Below are 21,483 nucleotides of genomic sequence, written 5' to 3' on the forward strand. Positions count from 1 at the left end.
CAAAGGCCCCTACAATAAGCTCCCTGTTATCAGCTGAAGGAGATAACTGAGCAGGGAAGGAAAAAGGAGAGAATGCCCTGAACATGCAGAGATGCAGGGTTCACTATGGAACAATCAGACCCCGAAAGCTCAACCAGCACAGAAGGAAGAAACACTTCTTTACCCTCAGCATGAAATGAAAAACTGTTTCAATGGGTCTGACTAAATTGCTTCCTTGAATGGGGCCCATTGCTACGTGACTATTATCTGCAAGGGAACACATTTCTCTACAGGTATCTGCCTGGCTATGTAAAAAGAGGATGCACCACTTTTTCTTCCCCAGCAGAACTTCCCAAGAGGATGAATGAGAGGGAACAATGGAAACACTAAGGGCTGTGCTTGCTGGGCTCTCCCCTCACACAATAGACTCAGTTACTGCCACATTCCTGTTCTTCCAGCCTGCAGACCTGCCGAGTGAAAGCTATTAAGTGGCTGACAGTTTTGCCTATCTCCCCTCATTTACATCTTACACAAACAAGGCCACAATGAACAGGGCCGCTCACTCTCCCTGTGCTTCCGAGTAGTTAATTGTTGGATCGTGAAGTGACAGCTCCAAAGAATAGCATTTGAAAAAAATTCTATGCCCTTTTAATCCTTCCCAGGCAAAGGATTTATCTGTTGCTACTCAGAGAGGGGCTAATTTAATAATTCTCTCCAGAAGAGGCTTCATCTTGAATTTGAGACATAGTGGGGTAATGCAGGTGATACTGTAGAAAACAGGGTGCAAATTCCAGCAGCAGGAGACAATCTTTCTGGTGCCAGAGATACTTTCGAGAGTAAGGAAACCAAGCCCACTGAGACGCTCATACAGCTTCTGGTGTCTCAGTATCCCTGACCATACTAGCAGTCATCGTAGGCTTTGAGAACATCAAATGTAAAGAGGAACAAAATAAAGTTATTTCAGTGCCTGGGAAAATTCTACACAGAAATGGAACAACAGAAGGAAGTCTAGAAAGGTTACAATCAGCAAGGCAGAGAAAGCAATGGATTTGCATCTAAATGCTTCTAACAACTACTGTTCCTCAAGTTCTCGGAGCAACTCTGTTGCTGGGCTGGACATTTAGTTCAACAGCTGCGTGTAGAGCTTCATTCTTCCACCTACTGAAAAGGACTTGCTGAAAGTCAGATTGTGTCAGGACCACGCCACTTATCAGCAAGCATTGAACATCCCAGTTCAAAGCAGAGACCTAGGTTCCGTGCCTCACAGAGGATGAACTATGGATGAGGACCTTATGTAAGAATAGTTCAGAGACAAAAAGATCCAATGAAACCGGAGTATTCCTGTTCTAAGCTCGTGTCTCAGAACAGAGCTCCAACCAAATCGCCTGTTTATCATCTATGCTAAAACCCAGACTTTAACAAGAGGTGTGAGGTCCGCAGCCGCTGAGCACTTCGAAAAGGGAGCTATTAAAACACACTCACCAGCCTGCCAAGCGAGTGGAGAATGGAAATGCATGCTAGCTATGGTCCTATTCATAGTCCAAAAAGGCACCCTCCTTTCCAGCAATATCTTGCTTGTTTCTGCTCTGCCACAAAGTAATCTCTGACTTCTGGCCTCAATTTGAAGGGTAGGCTAGGATTCTACTTTAACCAGCTCTCTCACCTGTGTAACCAATACTCCAGCTGACTTGCAGCTGGAAACATAATATAATATGGTAGGTACCCCGGTTTGTTTAATTTATTTGTTATGAAAGTACAGAAACAACTAATAACCAGTGCTGCTCTAATTCCTGATCACACTGTTTAATTGAACCTGTTTCTATAGGAAGTCACAGATGCTTTTGTCTGCTGATCAGTAAGAGTCTGTGGTGGGCAGACAATGGAGTGGAATGGGAGGGACAGGCAGGGTGCAATACTTACTCAAATTCTTCAAACTCTAAATCATTTCCCTCTACAGAGGAGCCCTGGGTCTCTGAGCTGGAAGCAGAAGAGGAGGAAGAACGGAGACGGTTTTGTTGGTATCGCATGGAGCGTTGGCGAATGCTATCCCTTCGGGAAAGATACTGGATCATTCTCTGGGCATAATATGCAGCAGGTGACAATCTGAAGGAGGGAAAAGGAGAGAAATTATGAACTGCAACTCAAGGGCTCAGGAAGTAAAGAATGACAAAACACAGCCCTAACCCTGCCTGCTGATCTGAGCTTCAAGATGAGCAGGGAACACAGGACAACATGCCCTGCATACAATAGGCCCATACAGTTAAAAACAGGTGGCTAGAAGGCAGAGGGGCAAATAAAGAAGGTAAGCGGAGGGAAAGGAATACAAGGAAGTTTTTGCTTAAATAGAGCCTTTCTATATCACTCCCCTGTTGAGGAGAGGGATAATACAACAAAATGCCTGTGGACAACTCCAAAGGTGAACAGTAAACTCAAGGCACAGACTGCTGTTTTTGTGTCCTTTAAGGTTTATGGAAGCTCACCCAACTGATTCCAGCAGCAGGCTTTGAACCACCACCAAGAGCCAAGCCCATCCATAATATAGACCCTTCCATGCAATATGAAAAAAAAAGAACAACAGCAATCTTCAAGTAAGACAACAAGCAGAGGTCTGTTCTTGCCACTAGACTCTAGAATACAGGTTTCCCTCGCTTTATGCTGTACTTGCATTCCTGGAAAATGGCACATAACTCAAATTCACATAAAGGGAACCCATTTTACAATGCAACAAATAGGGATACGTTCCAAGACTTCAACTACACTGACCCCCAGACCCACTTCTACCACTTATAGATTCATAGATGTTAGGGTCGGAAGGGACCTCAATAGATCATCAAGTCCGACCCCCTGCATAAGCAGGAAAGAGTGCTGGGTCTAGATGACCCCAGCTAGATACTCGTCTAACCTCCTCTTGAAGACCCCCAGGGTAGGGGAGAGCACCACCTCCCTTGGGAGCCCGTTCCAGACCTTGGCCACTCGAACTGTGAAGAAGTTCTTCCTAATGTCCAGTCTAAATCTGCTCTCTGCTAGCTTGTGGCCATTGTTTCTTGTAACCCCCAGGGGCCCCTTGGTGAATAAATCCTCACCAATTCCCTTCTGTGCCCCCGTGATGAACTTATAGGCAGCCACAAGGTCGCCTCTCAACCTTCTCTTGCAGAGGCTGAAAAGGTCGTTTCTCTAGCCTCTCCTCGTAGGGCTTGGTCTGCAGGCCCTTGACCATACGAGTTGCCCTTCGTTGTACCCTCTCCAGGTTATCCGCATCCTTCTTGAAGTGTGGCACCCAGAATTGCACGCAGTACTCCAACTGCGGTCTGACCAACGTCCTATAGAGGGGAAGTATCACCTCCCTGGACCTATTTGTCATGCATCTGCTGATGCACGATAAAGTGCCATTGGCTTTTCTGATGGCTTCGTCACACTGCCGGCTCATGTTCAACTTGGAGTCCACTAGGACTCCAAGATCCCTTTCCACCTCTGTGCCACCCAGCAGGTCATTCCCTAGGCTGTAGGTGTGCTGGACATTTTTCCTCCCTAGGTGCAGCACTTTGCATTTCTTCTTGTTGAACTGCATCCTGTTGTTTTCTGCCCACTTGTCCAGCCTATCCAGGTCTGCCTGCAGCTGTTCCCTGCCCTCCGGCGTGTCCACTTCTCCCCATAGCTTTGTGTCATCTGCAAACTTGGACAGAGTACATTTCACTCCCACGTCCAAGTCGCTGATGAAGACATTAAAGAGTATCGGTCCAAGGACCGAACCCTGCGGGACCCCACTGCCCACACCCTTCCAGGTCGAGACCGACCCATCTACCACGACTCTTTGGGTGCGACCCTCTAGCCAATTCGCCACCCACCGGACTGTGCAGTCATCCACATCACAGCCTCTTAATTTGTTCACCAGTATGGGGTGGGATACCGTATCGAAGGCCTTCCTGAAGTCCAAGTATATGACATCCACCGCTCCTCCTGTGTCCAGGCATTTCGTAACCTGGTCATAGAAAGAGACTAGGTTGGTCAGGCACGATCTGCCCGCCACAAACCCATGCTGGTTTCCCCTCAGCATAATTTGTCCTGCCGGGCTCTCACAAATGTGAGCCTTGATAATTTTTTCAAATACTTTACCAAGGATGGAGGTGAGACTGACCGGCCTATAGTTGCCCGGGTCCTCCTTCCTCCCCTTTTTGAAAATGGGGACCACGTTAGCCCTTTTCCAGTCCTCCGGGACTTGGCCTGTGCGCCACGAGCATTCGAATATTCCCGCCAGTGGCTCTGCAATGACGTCGGCCAGTGCCTTCAGCACCCTCGGATGGAGCCCATCCGGGCCTGCCGACTTAAAGGCATCCAGTTCTTCCAAGTGACTCTGCACCACCTCAGGATCTACGCATGGAAGTCTGGCACCTTGCTGCTGCCTCTCTACAACCCCAGTGAGAGACTTGTCGTGCCCCTCGCTTAGGAACACTGAGGCAAAGAACTCGTCGAGGAGTTCAGCCTTGTCCCCCCTATCTGTCACCAATTGCTTCTGCCCATTTAGCAGGGGTCCTATTCCTCCCTGGGCCTTCCTTTTACTCCCTATATATCTAAAAAACAATTTCTTGTTGTCCTTTACTTGGGTTGCCATCCTCAGCTCCATGGTAGCTTTGGCCCGCCCAACTGCCTCCCTACAAGCACGAGCAGAGGAGGTATATTCATCTTTAGTGATCTCACCCTGTTTCCACTTTTTATGTGCTCCCCTTTTGGCCCTTAGGCTGCCCTGGATTTCTCTGGTCAGCCATGGCAGCCTCCTGGCCCCTTTCCCTCTTTTGCCTCGCTCGGGGATCGTCTTGCTTTGTGCCCAAAGGATCGTTTCCTTTAGGCACAGCCACCCTTCTTGGGCACCCATCCCATCAAAACTCCTACTCTGCAGTGCTTCCTTGACTAATCGCCTGAGTGCAATGAGATCAGCTTTCCTAAAGTCTAGCACTTTCACCCTACTAGTTACCTTACCCACTCGCCGTCTTATGTTGAATTCTATTATAAGGTGATCACTGTCTCCCAGATAGCTACCGATCTGGAGGTCCCCTATCATGTCATCTCCCGTTGCCAATACCAGATCCAGTATGGCATTCCCCCTAGTGGGACCATGCACCTCCTGTGTCAGGTGGAGGTCCTGTACACAAGTTAGAAACCTGCGTGAGCGATGGGACCTTGCTGTCTGCGTCTCCCAGCAGATGTCCGGGTAGTTTAGGTCCCCCATGACTACCGCCTCTTTATAGCTTTTATGGTCTCCGAGAGTTGCCTCAGGAGCCCCGCATCTATTTCTTCCCCTTGGTGTGGGGGTCTGTAACAGACCCCTACCACCAAATCCCTTTCTCCTTTTACAAGACCATTTTGTAACTTGCTGTGACCTGTACACACAAGCACAGGTCACTATCATAATGGGGATGGCAACTACAGAAACATGTGTCGCAGGCAATGAGCAAGGAGCACAGGTCCACACAGGAGACTGTATTTTGATGCGCATCACTCCCACAATGCACCGCACAAAACAGCTGACTGCAAGGCTTCCACCACACTGATCGCAGAAGAGTAAATTTACCGCGCATATAATGAATCTTTGGTATAACAAAGGTCATCGCATAAGAGTGAATTCGCACATACAGAACCCACATAAAGTGAGGGAAACCTGTACAATGTTCAAGGGGAGCTTTTTTTTTCTTCCTTCATAAAGAACTGCAAGTAAAGTCCCCCTTGAAAAAATAGTCTTAAGCAACTAAATTATAATGACCTGGTCAAGGTCTCTACTGAACAAGCAAGCTTTATGATCTAGACCAGTGATTCTCAACCTTTTTAGACTTGAGGCACCTCTTAAAATGTGCCAGCTCTTAGTTTTCACACTTTTTTTGCCTACAGAAAAATCATAAAGCAACGGGGTTTTTTGTTAAAAAGAACTCAGAAAGATCACACATCTGGATTTATCTTTGAAATCTCTGGCTTTATCTTGTGAATCATGCTTGTAAACCTAACAGTGCCAACATTGTGAGGCACCATGCTATACCCTTGAAAGGATCTCAGGGCACCCTGGTTCAGAATCACTGATCTAGGCTAGGTACAGACTGTAGGCAGAAACTGATGAGAGTCACTATGGTCCCAGGATATAATTTTTTATTAAAGCACCTTGAATTTTTAACAAAATTTAATCCACCTCTGCCTTTTTCCAACTACTAGCTATCCTACAGCAACACCACTGGATCTGGGTATCTGCTACCCCTAATCTACATATAAATCACCTCTGCTATGGCAGAATATGCAAATGAGTGCCTACCAGTAGTAAACACTGTAAAGAGCTAACCAAAGCAGATCCTCTTCAGGGGATGCACCAAGTACAAAATATCATCCCATTTGACTGAGCCTTGTAGAACAATTCCTCCTCTGAAGACAAGTCCAGTAAGACAACTGGGATCCTATGTCAGCCTTATTTATTAGACTGATATGCCATCCTTCCCAAAATAGCTCAGGGAAGCTTACAGTAAAAAAAATACAACTTATAAAAGCACATAAAATATTAAATATTATAGTAACCCTGACTATGTTCTGCATGTTTGACTTCTATAATGGTACCTTTGTATAATCTTCATCTAGATACCATCATCATGCAGGTTGTTTGTTCGTTTTTAAGAGCCGGGAGGCTGGGGCCAAGTGGGGCAGCCACTGATGGGGCTGGGAAAGCGGGCAGGGGATGGGGTCTGTCTGATTCAGAGATTCGGCCGAATCAGCAGTGGCCGAATTGATTCGGGACAGTGATTCAAATCACTGAATCAAATCACTGTCCCCCGAATCAGCTCAATCTGAATTCGAAGTGAATACTAGCCGCTTCGCACAAGCCTACTATTCATGACTGTTTTCACTATTTGTAGGTCTGGCTTATAGTGTCTGAGGTTAAAGCGTGCAGCTGTAAAAGGAAGGTGGATTAAATTTGTGTCCACCAGCCCTCCCTTCCAAATTTCTGAAGTCTGTACACACACAAATTTTGTCAATGCCAAGTTATACAAAAGTCACTAAAAGGTAAGCCCTCGCTATAACCTGTGTAGAGGTCTGTAGTGGTGGCCCTCAGTTTTAGGGCAAAGTTGGTATAGGAGAGCACTTGCTGTTTTGGTTGGTGTAAGGGGTAGAGGCCCCAGAGCAGAGCAGCCACCCCTGGCAGTACAGTTCAATAGGGCCTCTTGCTACTTTGACAGGCACAGCTGGCAGAGCCCTAGATGGCAGCCCTGGCTGAGACTCCCTTCCTAAATATCTGGGCTATGTTGTAGCTCCCCAGGTTGGTTTGCCGGTGACTGAAATTGTGATCTGGCTTGAGCTAACTGTGATTTGTGATCTGTTCTGAGCTATACCTAAGGTTTAAGAGTTATGTTTGATCTTAAGGTATGCATTTGCTCCCTTTTCCCCTTGTAACAAATCCTGTTTTAGCTGAACACTTGCGAACAGGGAAGTTAGTTCACATTAGAACACCCAGTTAAAATTTACTTTCCTAGGTTTCTGGGTCAGGGCTCAAGCTAAATTTAAGAAATGGTATAAAACCCCTTAAGTTGAACTTTGCCCTTTTTACTGCTGTGCAGTGCCTGCTAGAAGGGTTACATGATACATAGCTATAAAACAAAAGCACCTCAAACAAAACCCCAACCTAACCTTCCTTGCAAAATGCCTACCCAAATAAAAAGGTCTTGTAGAACTTTCTGAAGATGTCTAGACTCAGGCTCCAGTAAACCACAAGGAGAAGGAGCTCCAGAAGGACTGTTACTGAATGACCTTCTGGGTTTTTGCCAAGCAAGTCTGGCACACCATATTTACAGGAGGTTGCTCTCAGCTGACCTTAGGGATCAAGGTGAGATTTCAGGAAGAAAGTGATCCGTTAGGTACACAGGGCCCAGACCTTCCACATGACAGACTAGTTTCTAATGCCAAGCATCTCCAGCACTCCCTACTTGATAATGTACAATGCCAAACAGAGTAAGAATTCAACAGCTTTGTCTCAAACCCCCTGAGAAGGTAGAAGACTTTCATCTAGTAAGTGGATACTGCGTTTCACTGCATATCTACTGCATTTCTTAATTTAAATAGGAATCTTAATGTTCAAAACAGCCTTGCATTCTGATTACAAGGCAAGCCTTCCTCCACATTTAAACTCTAATTCCTGCTCGGATGCAGCTCAGGTCTTTGCCTGAGCCTGATATTATTCTCCAATATTCTCTAACTCCTGATATCAAATGACTGCAAATGCTCTCCCTTTTCCTCCTGTGTATCTATCCATCTACTCTACATTTTAAGAGTTTCTATGATAATGAGCTATTAGGAAGTAATCAAAAACCTCAAATACTTAGGTAACCATCTCGCTAGCATCTTGTTTAGAATATTTGTATTAGAACTGACCTGTACTTGCTTGCAATGGATTCTAACACCCTGCATGGTATGTATTGACTGCAACACAACAGAATTGCTGAACTTGTTAGAAATCTAAGTATTCAAAACATCTATCTTGTTAAAGCTCATTTTGGACTTCTAGCCTCTTCCATCCCCGTGAGCTACAGAGAAAAGGGGGAAAAATAAAGTCTCTACACAGCCACCAGATCATATTTTAAGTGGTCTGGAAAAGTACAGACCTCACTTCCCTCTAGAAATGCACAAGGAGTAAGAAAGGAATAATGGAGAAAACAGCTCTAATGTTAAAAGGTACATTAAAGTGCATTTCTATTCTGAAGGACTTTAAAAATAGCCCCCTGGGGTTCCATGTTTATTGTTCATCTCCAAATCAGCTGTGCTCAGTTCACAAGTACAAAGATGTGTCAAGCTGTCTAACTAATAGCATTATGCACTCACCTTAGGATCAGATAATCAAGCCAGGATCTTCCTGGGATGAGCTTCATTACCAATAATAAACATTCTCCAAATTCTGTTTTGAATTAGAACTGAACACCATGGAGTGTGCACAGTATAATTCAGTGTGGGTTGCACAGGTGCAACCATTAGCAAAGTGTGACCCTATAATCATCCCTAAAAATATATTACTATATGGAGCTAGAAGGCAATCCAACTTCTCCCAGAGCTGTCTGTGTTGGTTCTAAGAGGACTAAGAGGAATAAAAACACACCAAAAGCAAATCATACCTATCTGCTAACACTACCAGCAGAAGAGAGAGCAGGTCTATTACAGGTCTTTTTATTTCCCCATAAAGCTATGCTGCAGAAAAGTACCACATTTTGAGAGACTGTTTCCTGCAGCAGTATTGTCTCCTTCAGGGACAGAACGAAACCTGCTACAAAACCCCCATGTATGTTAACAAAAAGGTCCCCTGTCCCTCCATGAGGTTAGGGTATTTAAGCAGAAAGAAGCAGCTAAATAAAAAGAAAGGGAACTAGAAGCCACACAAACTTCAATAGGTAGAGAAGTCTCTCTCAGCCTCTAGGGGACTAGTCTGACTGGGTTCAGATACTTGTTTGCTGAATAAGATGAGGGGGACCTAAGCAAAGGACCTCAGGTAAAGACCTTTGGAACTTCTATTAAACCTGCTCTTTTAGCAAGACATTAGAAAGGGGAAATGTGCCCTTACTTGGGCCGTCCACACTGCCTACGACTTCAAAGGCCTTTTTCGCTGCTGGAAGAGAGTGCCTATTAGTCCTTCCACATATGCAGCCCAGATAATCTTCCCTGATCCAGAGACGTGCCAATGGAGAAGAGAGAACTGATCCATAAAACTACTCCTGTCAAGATCTCAAACTCTGACAGAGTTCTCAAACAACACCAAAAAAGGGCTAGTGAAAAGCAAACGAGTCTGAAATGTGAAACATATGAAAAAAACTTCAGTCTTAGCAGAGGAATTTCTCCTTTTTTCTGTGCTCCATAAGTTCCCAAGGAAGCAAAAAACAAAAACAAAAAACAACAACAACAAAACCAACCCAGTAACAGCAGCTCCTTGCAAGGCAATACTTGTAAAGCAACTTATAAGATAACACCAGCTCTCTCATTTGTGCAATCTCTACTAGCTATTTGTATTAACGTAAATCCGAGGAACTCTAGCCATGGACCAGGACCCACTGTACTAATCTCTTTTTGGATGAGAAGAGTAACAGCCCATGACCCAGAGAACTTACAGTCCAAGTGTACAAGAGACATATGGAAGCAGACAGATGGAGAAGTAGGTGGAAACCATGAGTAAAAAATACTGGCACAATGAGAAACAAGAATGGTCACCATAATTAAAAACAGTGGTCTCTGTAGATCAGTATTCTTCTGTTGACACGTGTTTACATTGCCATCATAAAAAGGAGAGCCTTATGGAAGGATCTCAAAGAGGGGAAAAAAAGAGGAGTTTTGAAAACGCTGATAGAGATCTCCTCCCAAATACAAGAGGCAGTAAAGGAAGAAAGCACAAAGATACTTGCTCGTAAATGCAACAAACATATTGGGGAGGCTAGCATTATGGGCCAATTGCTGCTGGGTTCAGCCTTCTGAGAGAGAAAGAAAGATCTGCTATTTATAGGGTCAACTCACAGATCCATCATGCTCAGTGTCCTATGTCACACAGAATGGATGTAGAGTGTGAAAGGGACAGGGCATGTCTAGAATTTTCACTCCAGGGTCCCCTCCCATTGCAAGTAGGAAAGGAATAGGATTTTAAGGGCCTTGAAATAAGATAAACTGTTGATGCCTGACACAATAGGAGAGAGTCAGTGATGGGATGCAAAGTTGCATGCCATGGTCAAAGCAAGAGTTTTCAAAACAATGATTTTTCCAGCAGCATTTTGAGTAGCTACCAATTGGTGCAAGATTGCCTCTGTCAAGGCCAAAGAAAAGGATGATGCAGTAACTAAAGATGGCTACTTGACTCAATTATCCTCTAGCCAAAGTTAGTCCATCAGTTGGATAAGCATTATTAGTCAACAGCAGACTTAATATTGTTAGCCCAACTGTATCTTTTGTACAGGTCTTTAATAAGGCCATGACAAAAAAAACCCAAAACCAACACCAAAACAGTTTCTGTCCGCAGGGCAAAATGCTGTTTTTATCACCACGAAAGCCAAATTAACTAAGTAACTGAGGTACATATGGGTTGCACAGATGCTTGCAGTGAATGGAACCTAATTATTAAGGCAGATGGCACAGAGTAAGAGAGACTGAGTTAGTAGAGGTGCTCACTGTGAACCCTGGGGGCAATGCCAGCAGTGCAGAATCCAGCACCAAGCAGCGACTACCTTCTCTAGCAAAGGCTATTTCATGGCAATCTCTCTAAACAGCCAGCAGTCTTGGCGAGCTGACAAAGAACCTAGAGAAGAAAGAACCAAAAGCTGCATTCCAACATTTGTTTTTGACTGCACTATAAAGCTCGTTGAATGGTATAAGGAGAGAAATTATTGAGCACTGGAAAGTCCTTTTTAACAGCTTCCAGGCATCTAACCTATCTGGTCGTGCAGGTAAGTGAGCAATGAATTTCTGGTGAAAGACTGCGTCTCTTCAGAATGGAAATTCTCCAACCTCAAGCATCCCTACCACCTCCTATTTTTCCTTCTTTATAGAAAAACTCTCTTCCTGATGAAGAAGGTCTGGACCATGTGCCTGGAGATACTGAAAGGATCATTAAAGTGATACTAGGTACACCTCTGTTCTCCGGGGGTGATGCACTGAATTTGCAGGCCCCAGGAACAGTAACATGTCTCCTTCCATATCCTAGTGTTTATGCCCAAAGTATTTCAAGTTGGGCTAATTTCTGCCATTAATGTGAGAGACGCATCAGTCAGCACACATTTTAAAAAAATTGTACAGTAGAAGCCAGACAGTTCATAGTGTAAGAGTAAGGTTCCTTGCAAAGATGATTTGCAAGACAGATGTGAATTATTTACCAACACAGCAAACAGCTGCAAGGGATCACTGGCATACTCCAGTCAATTGCTCCAGCTTTATTTCAGAGGGCTCCATTTCTCCAATCAGCTGTGCAGAACCATAGCTGTACTCCAGCTGAGTGGGCAAGTGGGACCCTTTTAAGCAAAAGTGGAAGCAAACAGCTGCACAACTCATTTTTCATTCAGCAACCTGTTGCAAAATAAGCAGCAATCTGTCTTGCATAAATGTCTTGGAGATTGTGTTAAGAGCATATAGAGAAAAGACTTAACAGCCAGACCGATCTTTGTGAATTTCAACTGCTGACACCTCCAGAGATACTGGCAGATCCTTCCCTCTGCATCGTAAGATTCTTTGAATGTTGAAACACTCTCAAAATGATCCACATTCACCTCACTCCAGATCCTTGGTCATTCAAGCCAAGCACCACAAAGAGAAATTATAAAAGTCTAAATAAAAATCATCTTGGACTAGATCCTTTGAAGTACAGCTAGAGTTTTAAAGCTCTAACAAAACAAAACTGCTCTCTCTCTAAACATGGTTTATTTTAGCTCTGTCTCTATTCCTTTTTCCACCTTTCTTTATAGGAACAATCTAGCAGTCTCTCTTGCTGCAGCATCAGAAGATCTTGCAATCTGCTCACAGCCACCAGTGGCTGCCCATTTCCCCATGACCACCCTAGAAATTTGAAGGAAGCTGTTAGTGTGAGAGTCCACGGTCTAGCACCACCAATAAATGTTCCAAGCACCACAATGTTCTTACTTCAACTCCAGTTAATGGATCTATGCATTCTGAAGGGAATATAGAGCTGTTGTTATTGAAACAAAAATTAATTTTCTTTTAAAAAAACCCACATACACACACAAAACCTCAGCCTTTCCTTCCAATAGACGTTTGTAAATCCAAGCAGTCATAAACCTCCCCCAGACCCTAAAGCCCTCAAAGTTCCATATGGCCAGTGATGGAACTTTTGTTAAAAATCATGTTTAAGCTGAAAACAGCATTTGATTTTTTTCCCCCACAGTAACATATGTCTGGAGTAGTCGTCCTTTCTGATATGCATTACAGGAATTCAACATGGAAAAGATGCATTAGATTCCATCCCCCAAACCACCAAGGCTAAAATTTATCTTTGCAGACATTTTGCAAAATTTCATCCACTTAACACTCAGGCATTTTAAATCAGTGGGGAATCTTCCATTTCTTATACTACACCTAATAATTGACAATTCAGAAAGGTCCCCGCATTCAATTTCTTTGCTGGTAATTCAATTCCTTGAGCTTCCCTTTAGCTACTTTCTCAAATAGTTTTACATGTCAACATCTTTCTGGTTTTCAGTTGGCCAAGACACATCACAGCATCTTAGATGAATTTTCTAAGACCCTCATAAAAAGGGGCACCATCAACTCCATCCTGCTCCACAATGACAAGTCCCAGTGCAATGCTATTTTGGGACAGCATAAGCAAATACGTTGGACATCATGGTGTATCATTAACCTAATCACATTCTGCCATGTTCTCAACCCTTTAATCTTTCCCAGGCATCTCCCTCCCGTTGAGTTCTAGGGCTTCAAAAGATATTGCTAGAGTTTTATTAAGCTTATATTTTTCCTAAGATAAACTAAAGAGAGTGAAATGTCAGTATAAAACTCCAGCAGACTTGCAAGCATTAGTTATAGTGAAATTTCATTAAACTAAGGTTAGGCAATTTCTGAAAGAGCGCTCCCCAAAGGATCAAACCCTGTGAGTGCAGGACGGTCAGCAGATGACCTGAAGATAACCGCTATAAAACCTCAGGAACACAATGTGAAAACCAAGTCAGAAACAAAGTAGATGCATGTATTTCCTGCAGCATTTTAACAGGCAGAAAACACATCCTGTAATGCAGGGCTTTCCAACTTCTGAGTGGCCAGGGGTTGCAGGAATCCGTCACACATTATGCAGCCCAGCCACCGACTGTGTGGGCCACATGCCAAGGCATGAGCCCTGCTCTCCCTTCCCCCCACCCCCCTCCATCCAACATACTGTATGGGTCTCCCCATGTACCCCAGCCACACCACACTGGCTCCCGACATGTGAGCAAACCAGTGCTGCACCACATGGGCCCCTGCTTGTGTGGACTTGCTGTGCTATGAACATGTGTAGTTGCACTATCATGCAGGCCCCTCTCTGCCCTTCATGCACCACCCTCAACCCCTACTGCAAAGTAGGCTGTATCACATCAGCACTGATACCATGCAGGGTCCACAGATCCTTCTGGTCATGGGTTCCCTAGGCCCCACAGATAAAGCTGCTCCTCCCCACTCCCGGGGTGGAAGGCAGCAAAAGCTGGAGGAAGGAGGAGCAGCACAGGGACTCCAGTGGCAGCAGCAAAAAGGAAAGGCAGGAGCAATGCCTGATGTAGGAGCCCAGGGGCCAACTAAACAACCCTGATGTAATGTACAATACTGATTCAATATATAAAACTGGTTATCACCACCTGCAGGATTGATGTTACTTGTACATGCAATTCCTTGTAAGTAATGGTGGACTGTGTCTGCATACTTCAAGATGTTGTCTGGGAGACGCTTCTTAGTATCTATTAAACAGAATGCAAGTTCACTGTCTGATGTTTCATCTGCTGCTTCTGCCCCATTCTGCATTTTTACATCAATAATTTTATCAACAATGGAACAGTCAAGCACCTCAAATGTCACCAGACTACCATCTTCAATACTGATGTCATTTGGAGTGACGTTCCATGAGGAACACCAGTTTGCTCACAGAACATGACCCTCACTTTTTCTGGTGATGGTTTATCATCTTATTGTGGAGATTCCTTTGGCAGTGTAGCTACTTTATGCCAGCAATTGGTGATGACAGATTGGCTAAATTCTTCTACAGGCAACCTTTATCATTTGAATGGCATGAAGAGCATTGTTGTTCAGAGATTTACAATGGTTTTGACATTCCTTCAAATCACTTTGATCACTTATCTATCTTGCTATTATGAACGGCTGCAACAGAGGCACAGTTGGGTGGAAAGAACTCCACTTTCACATTTTCTAATGTTTTGGGGACCAAGTTGTGGGCGGAACAGTTATTCAAAAGCAAAGCAGTTTTTCTTTGCATCTTCTTCATCCTAGCTCTGCAGTCATCCAAGCCTATGTTGCACTGATAGTCACAAAGCAAACTGCTCACATTTTTAACAAACCTAAATCTTTCATATTTGCCAGTTACTGATCGTTTCAGCTTATCTGTGCCACTTACACTGTAGCACAGAAGAGTCTGTCTCTACTTTGACTATTTCTCCCCATGACAGTGACAACTCTTCATGGCTAGAATTCTATTGGACATCAGCTGGTAAGAAAAACAAACAAACAAAACAAAAAAAGCCGCAGCCAAAAACCTGTCTCATGACTATTATAAATATCTTGAGTAATTTTTCAAAGTCGTTAGCAGTTCCTGGCAGGTGAGTGAACTTAGCCATGCACACTGAACCAAAAACAAAGACTACTCCTTCTGGAATCAGGGTTTCCACACAGAGAATTATACTACTATAACAGTGTAACAGTTGAAGTACAAGCACTCCTCACTTAACGACCGAGTTCCGTTCCTGCAACTAGGTCGTTAAGCGAATTGGTCGATAAGCGAGGAGCCGCCCCTTGATACTGCGTGCCTTGGCTTGAGACGCCCGTGCGCTGCCGTTTCCACAATACGTTTCGTACAATACCGACTGCTCGGAGAGCTGGTCATAAGTCCGCGCGGTCATTAAACAGGTAGGTCGTTAAGTGAGGAGTACCTGTATACAGTTAGGTTTTCCCTATGTGGACAAGCACTAAATCTCTTTTCCTTTTTCTCATCACTGGCAGCTGATGAAATTCTCAACCTAGCATCATCTGTAGTAATATGCAGGTTTACACTCTTCCAGAGTAAAAATAAATACATAAATAAACAAACCAAATTCCTGCAGAAACTCTCACAGAGAGACTCACTGGATATTTAACCTCTATACAGTCCCACTTCTGGGCCTTTATTTTATTTTAAGGGACCTTTCTATAAGCTTTCAAATTATGCAATAGTTTCAGAGGTTTTGAGAGAAGCTATACCAGAGAAATTTACATCTGCTGAATTCTCCTCATTCACCAGCTTTGCTAAATCTATCCAAAAGTGATCATGTTTGTCACGATTTACTCTTTAAAAACCTACAATGCTGTTTATTGCTCATGATGCTATTCCCCTCTTCTGACAGATTCTGTGGGTCACACCATACCATCTGCTGCTTTCTTTGCATGCTGAATGGTAACTGCAGAGATGAGTCCTTTCTCTTTCTTCCTTTTTAAATAAACTGCCATATTTGCATTTTCAAATCCCCTAAAATAATTAAAAAACAAAAACAAAAAACCCCCCAAAAAACCCCACCTTCCAATTCCTCTCTGGGCTAAATAGCACTACAGGTGTTTCTCTTTTAATGTCAATGATTCATGATTCTCCAGAAATAACAGTCAGTAGAGAGACAAATTTAATCAGACTAATTGACTTAATCTAATTTACTGATGGGCCTGTTTGCTGTCTAGTATTCCTCATCCCAAAATGGTTGCTGAGCTCTTATTATACTTACCATAGTCAGCAGCAGTAATTTACCCTTCCTTTTGGCTGTCCTTATTTCTTCCCTCCAGGGTCTGCCAGTGTCTTCCCCTTTGGCTGGCTCCCTTGTTTCCTTCTTTACCCTCAGGTCTTTGAGCCATATCCTTAAAAACAGTCTCCTTGTTGCCTGAATCTGCTTGGCAGTAGAATTACATTCTACTGCACTAATGGATTCTCTAGCCTTCTCTTGTATTTATACACTGCACTATATCATCTTTACTCATTAGCTTCTTAATTTCCCCAAGATTTGCTTTCCTGAAATCAAATAGCCCCCCTCTACCACATGCTATGTGTCTCTATCCCTTACTGTGGATTGCTGTTACTGACTCTAAGCCATGTTAGGCATTTTTACATGTACTCCAGGAGGCACGTGGGAAGGGGGAGTGAGGGTGGTGCTTTAATTAGAGAGCCACACTAATTAAAAGTGCCCGAACATCACGTGTATCAGCGATCCCAGCGCTGAAAAATGATGGCGCGGAGCTTTGAACTAAAGCTCAAACTAGCTTTAGTTGAAAGTGCCCCACCACCATTTTTAAGCTCAGAGATGCTGACACACACAATGCAGGAGGCTGTTGGAGAGTGTTAATTTCTGTGCTCCAGCAGACTTGATTAATCAGTGCATCGGAGCCAGCTCCCTGCACGTCTATAGGAGACCATTATTATAACTTCCTCACTCAATCAATCAAAAGTGAAGTAGCAGATCCAAACCAGAAGAAGCCACCTTGAATTCTCAGATTTGAGGATAAGCTCATGATCCAGAAGATCACTAGAAATCTCAGGTGAACTATGTTTTCCCTATACAGAATCCTTTCTTCTGTGGCATGGTTTATTTTAGGTAGGCAAGGATGGTGACAAGTTATCCATCTCCAGACGTTTCCAAATCCAACACCAACCCTCACTACATGTAGTAACATGTTTGGAAAGCAAAACATTCCCTTGTTCTCCTTTGTCCTTCCATACGTGATGTAAGCGCTGCATCATAAGTGGCCTAGCCTAGCAGGGGAGGACTAGAGATAGGAACTGGGGAACTCAGAACCAAACTGAGGGGCAGGAGCTAGAATCCAAGTTATTGAGTTCAAAGGAGAAGTGAAGGAGCAGAGTCCACATCACAGCCTGAGACAGGGACCAAATTACCCAAGCCAGGCAGAGATCCCAAAAACCAGAGTCCAGAAGCAGAACCAAGCAGAAACCAAGAAACCAAAGAGCTCAAAATGCCAACAGGCTTACCACAGCAGATCTTGTGGCATAACTGCTGGCTGGCCTGCAGTCTTCTGCCATAGGTGGGGGGCTGCTATACCCATCAGTCTAACAGGAGACCCTAATAGTGGTCAGCTGGTTCATAAACCAGAGTGGGGTGGGGTTGCTAGTCAGAGCCTCTGGCAGGTTTGACCAATGGGGCAGTTAGTTCAGGCTGGACTGCCTGTTAGGGCCCAGACACCTGATCTTATACATCACTCGATTCAACAAAGGCTAGCATGGATGGGAGCTGTCAAAAGGCCAGAGTGCATGCACATCTTCAAACTAAATTCCAACCAAGGGTGAGCTCACATACCAGCATTATTCTCAGAAAGGGCAATACATTTCTCACACAACAATAATGCTTCTAGCTGTGAAATTGGAGTGCATTTGGACTGCATTTAGTCCTCCTTACCTGGCTGGGTCAGGGTAGATAGGGTGCTCCCGGGACCCTGCTCCATCATAGCGGGATAATGAAATAAGGGAAGACTCCAGCAGCCTCCTAAAAGGAAAAATAAAACTACTCATCAGTAACAAAAAAGCTACACAGCTTCCTCGCCGTATGCCTGGTTTCCTGTAGCTTATTTACTATTATTTAACATTATGGGTATGCATGGAGCTGTACATACAAACAGGGCCAGCAACAGCTGACAATAATTCTGTTGCTAGATAAAGATTTGAAGATTTTGCTGTGTCCCCCACCCCCGCACTACAGAAAGGATGCAAACAAACTGGAGAGTCTGGCAGAGAGCAACAAAAATGGTTAGGGGGCTGGGGCACATGACTTATGAGAAGAGGCTGAAAGAAATGGGCTTGTTTAGTCTGGAGAAGAGAAGACTGATCAGTGATTTAATAGTAGCCTTCAACTAACTGAAGGGTAGTTACAAAGATGATGGAGCAAGACTGTTCTCAGTGGTGGCAGATGATAGAACAAGGAGTAATGGTCTCAGGTTGCAGCAAGAAAAGTTGAGATTAGAAGATATCAAGAAAAACTTTTTCCACTAGAAAGGCAGTGAAGCACTGGAACAGGTTACCCAGAGAGGTTGTGGAATCTCCATCCTTGGAGGCTTTTAAGACCCAGCTAGACAAAGCTTTGGCTGGGATGATCTAGTTGGGGACGGTCCTGCTTTGAGCAGGGGGTTGGACTAGATGACCTCCTGAGATCCCTTCTAACCCTAATTTTCTATGATTCTATGAAGCCTGCGTGCAAGGTCCCACTATACAGAGAAGAAAACTTTCAAATGGGCTTGAGCCCCTGCTTGGAGATTTCAAGATGACTGTTTCTCCATGGGGGCAAGCTGTCCAAAATTGCAAGGCCTTGAAAAACTGATTCTGTATCTGTGATGATCAGACAGATTTCTGCCTACCCACTCCAAGGACTTTAGGCACAGAATGAAGGAGCAAGGAAGAGGGAAAGTTGCTCAGTATTTACACTTTATCATTTGGTTCCCAGAGTTTCTAATTAATTAAGATCAGATTTCAGCATGCCCTACTACAAAGCTGGCAAAGTCACTATCCAGGCTTACTGGAAAACATCTGACTTTAGCCTTGAGGCCTCACTGTAAGAGATTCTCAAAAGTTAACTGATTCAGTCGCCCTGGCTCTTTAATCAGATGGGGAGAGGCAGATGCCAGAACAATCGCACAAAACCTGGGTGCATACCAATACAACCAGACAGTCTGAAGAGCTGAGAATCAAGTTGGTGAATTGCAAAAGACTGTGGACTGAAAGCAAAGTGCATGACAGCTGCACATGATGCACCCTGGCCTCTGAGCACCTGCCTCTCTTCCTTCTGTCACAGAGCTTGGCACAATGCAGATGACTCATTTAAGCCTGTTGCTGCCATTACACTCAAGTGCCCATGATGAGATACAAGCTAAAAATTCAACTCTCAAAGCTTTAAAGAGCTTCCGAGTCCTGCCAGGAAACTTGGCCAAACATCCCCTTTAAGAAGCATTTTGCTACTGGGGTAGCATACTTGCTGCATTTTCATTCCAATGACTTACTATGAGCATTCAGTTGGAAAAGGACATTTGTGACTAAGGGTTCACCTGCCCCAACTCTCCATGCACCTCATTGCCTTGTAGGACACTATGGGCTGCTGCTCTACATGTGGAGGCATACAGCTAGGTCAGATGCACCCAAAATCAACACCCCGCCTTAAACCATACAGTTTTAGTACTTGAGAGAAAATAAGAGGAGAACCTGAAGACAGATCCAGCAGAATATTTCTGATATGGTGTCCAAATCTTTTAAAATTTCACTGCAGACCACAAGAGATATTTTTTCCCTTCCCAGCCATCCAGAATTTCACAGAAATTCTACTGGCCAACAGAAAAAATGTTATTCCAGTGCTACATTTCAAGTCTGAGATTTGGCAAACAGCAAGGGATGCCTTTACTAACATTTCCTAGTTACTTTAAGAGGATGGATGGGATGACAGCCTTGACACCAGCACTGTCCTGAAGCTAGGTGCCTCCCCAGGATGGAATCTGATGCCCTTCTGCACAGGCTCTCTGGTAGAAGGCTACTAGGATATCATTTATCTTTTCAGGGATAGGAGAGTGATTAAGAAATCTCCAACTTTTAGAAATGAATTTAGATATCAGGTAAGAGGAGCATTTTAAAACCAGACAGGTGGGGTGGGGTGTAAGCTCTCCTTGCACAACTCCGACATGCCTTAGTCCTGTGCTACTTGCTCATTGAGGAGTCCAGGCCTCTCTCAATCCTGACTTCACAGCACCCTCTCTCTTGTTCCAGGTACAGCTAGAGGTAATACATACAGATGTAAAGTTAATCCAGTAGAATAACCAACACAGCAGTTCTGAGATGTGGACATGGGGTCATTGTCTTGTGAAAGAGGCAACATTTACAAGCAGCTCTCCAAGGTTGCATGTGATTTAATCTAGTCATTCTGTGGGACGGAAGAAAAGCCAGAAAGGCTAAAAGATGCTGTTGATTTGTGCATGTTTACTGCCCATTTCTGACCCCCCTCACCCCTCCATTCTCAGAGGCCAAGTCATTAGGCAATGGGAAGTCCACAACAGAATTGAGAGGGGGAGTTGTTTGTTTTTCTAAGAAGTGCTTACACACAGAGCTCTCCAAAATTCAGAAGCCTCCAACCAACCCTGATGGAAATGCTGAAACTGTCACCCTGCCAAATGCAGCACTGCCTAGTCATAGCATGGATGTGTAAATCAGGGAAGGGCCCATTCACCATTCTGGACTAGTCAGTGATCCCATACCTGTTACTGGCTCCGTTACTGGAAAGCACAGAGAATGTGGCTGCAGTGCAAGCTTTGATAAATCTGTAGGGCACATTTCTTTTTGCTTTGCTGCATGCCTAGGCCTGATGGTGATTAAGTAAAACACTTAGGTTCTCTGAGATAATTGCATTCTCAAACAAAATTTCTCTTATGGTTTAAAAATTGACATAGCTGATTTAAATTATTAGAGGAATCCACAAGACTCAGACTTCACATGCTGACAGTTATTGCTGAGTTATACAAACTCTGGGTTACTTTTCCAGGGCCAAGATCCCTGTGATTTCACCCAAGTCTGCTCTCAAAAAAGCCACTAATACCTCCTGCTTCACAGCATGACCAGATCTATGACACCCAAAAAACAAAAAAACCCAACCAGCCTGGATTTTTCCCCATGCTCCTTCAGGGAATATCAAATGACATGCTCATATACTAGGAGACTCCGCTGTAGCCTCTTGAAAACAACTTTTTTTTTTTAAAGCAAACAAACAGCATTCTTCAGGGATCATTATGTTCCTCTGT

At 44.1% G+C, this 21,483-nt stretch overlaps 1 protein-coding gene across 7 annotated transcripts in view; it reads right to left on the reverse strand.

The window, feature by feature from the left end:
* AMBRA1 (autophagy and beclin 1 regulator 1) overlaps window positions 1–21,483 on the reverse strand; it is a 176,443-nt gene that overhangs the window by 111,070 nt on the left and 43,890 nt on the right. For 6 of the 7 annotated variants that reach the window (XM_014602384.3, XM_019476985.2, XM_014602382.3 and 3 more), the window contains 2 exons: window positions 18,114–18,200; window positions 1,900–2,082 (listed from right to left, as the gene is read on the reverse strand). In XM_014602384.3, the coding sequence (XP_014457870.1) occupies window positions 1,900–2,082; window positions 18,114–18,200 (270 nt within the window). The remainder of the gene's footprint in view (window positions 1–1,899; window positions 2,083–18,113; window positions 18,201–21,483) is intronic. The other variant, XM_059722817.1, reaches the window with a different exon arrangement.

The sequence above is a fragment of the Alligator mississippiensis genome, chromosome 2 (genome assembly GCF_030867095.1).
Source record: "Alligator mississippiensis isolate rAllMis1 chromosome 2, rAllMis1, whole genome shotgun sequence".
Lineage (NCBI taxonomy): Eukaryota > Metazoa > Chordata > Crocodylia > Alligatoridae > Alligator > Alligator mississippiensis.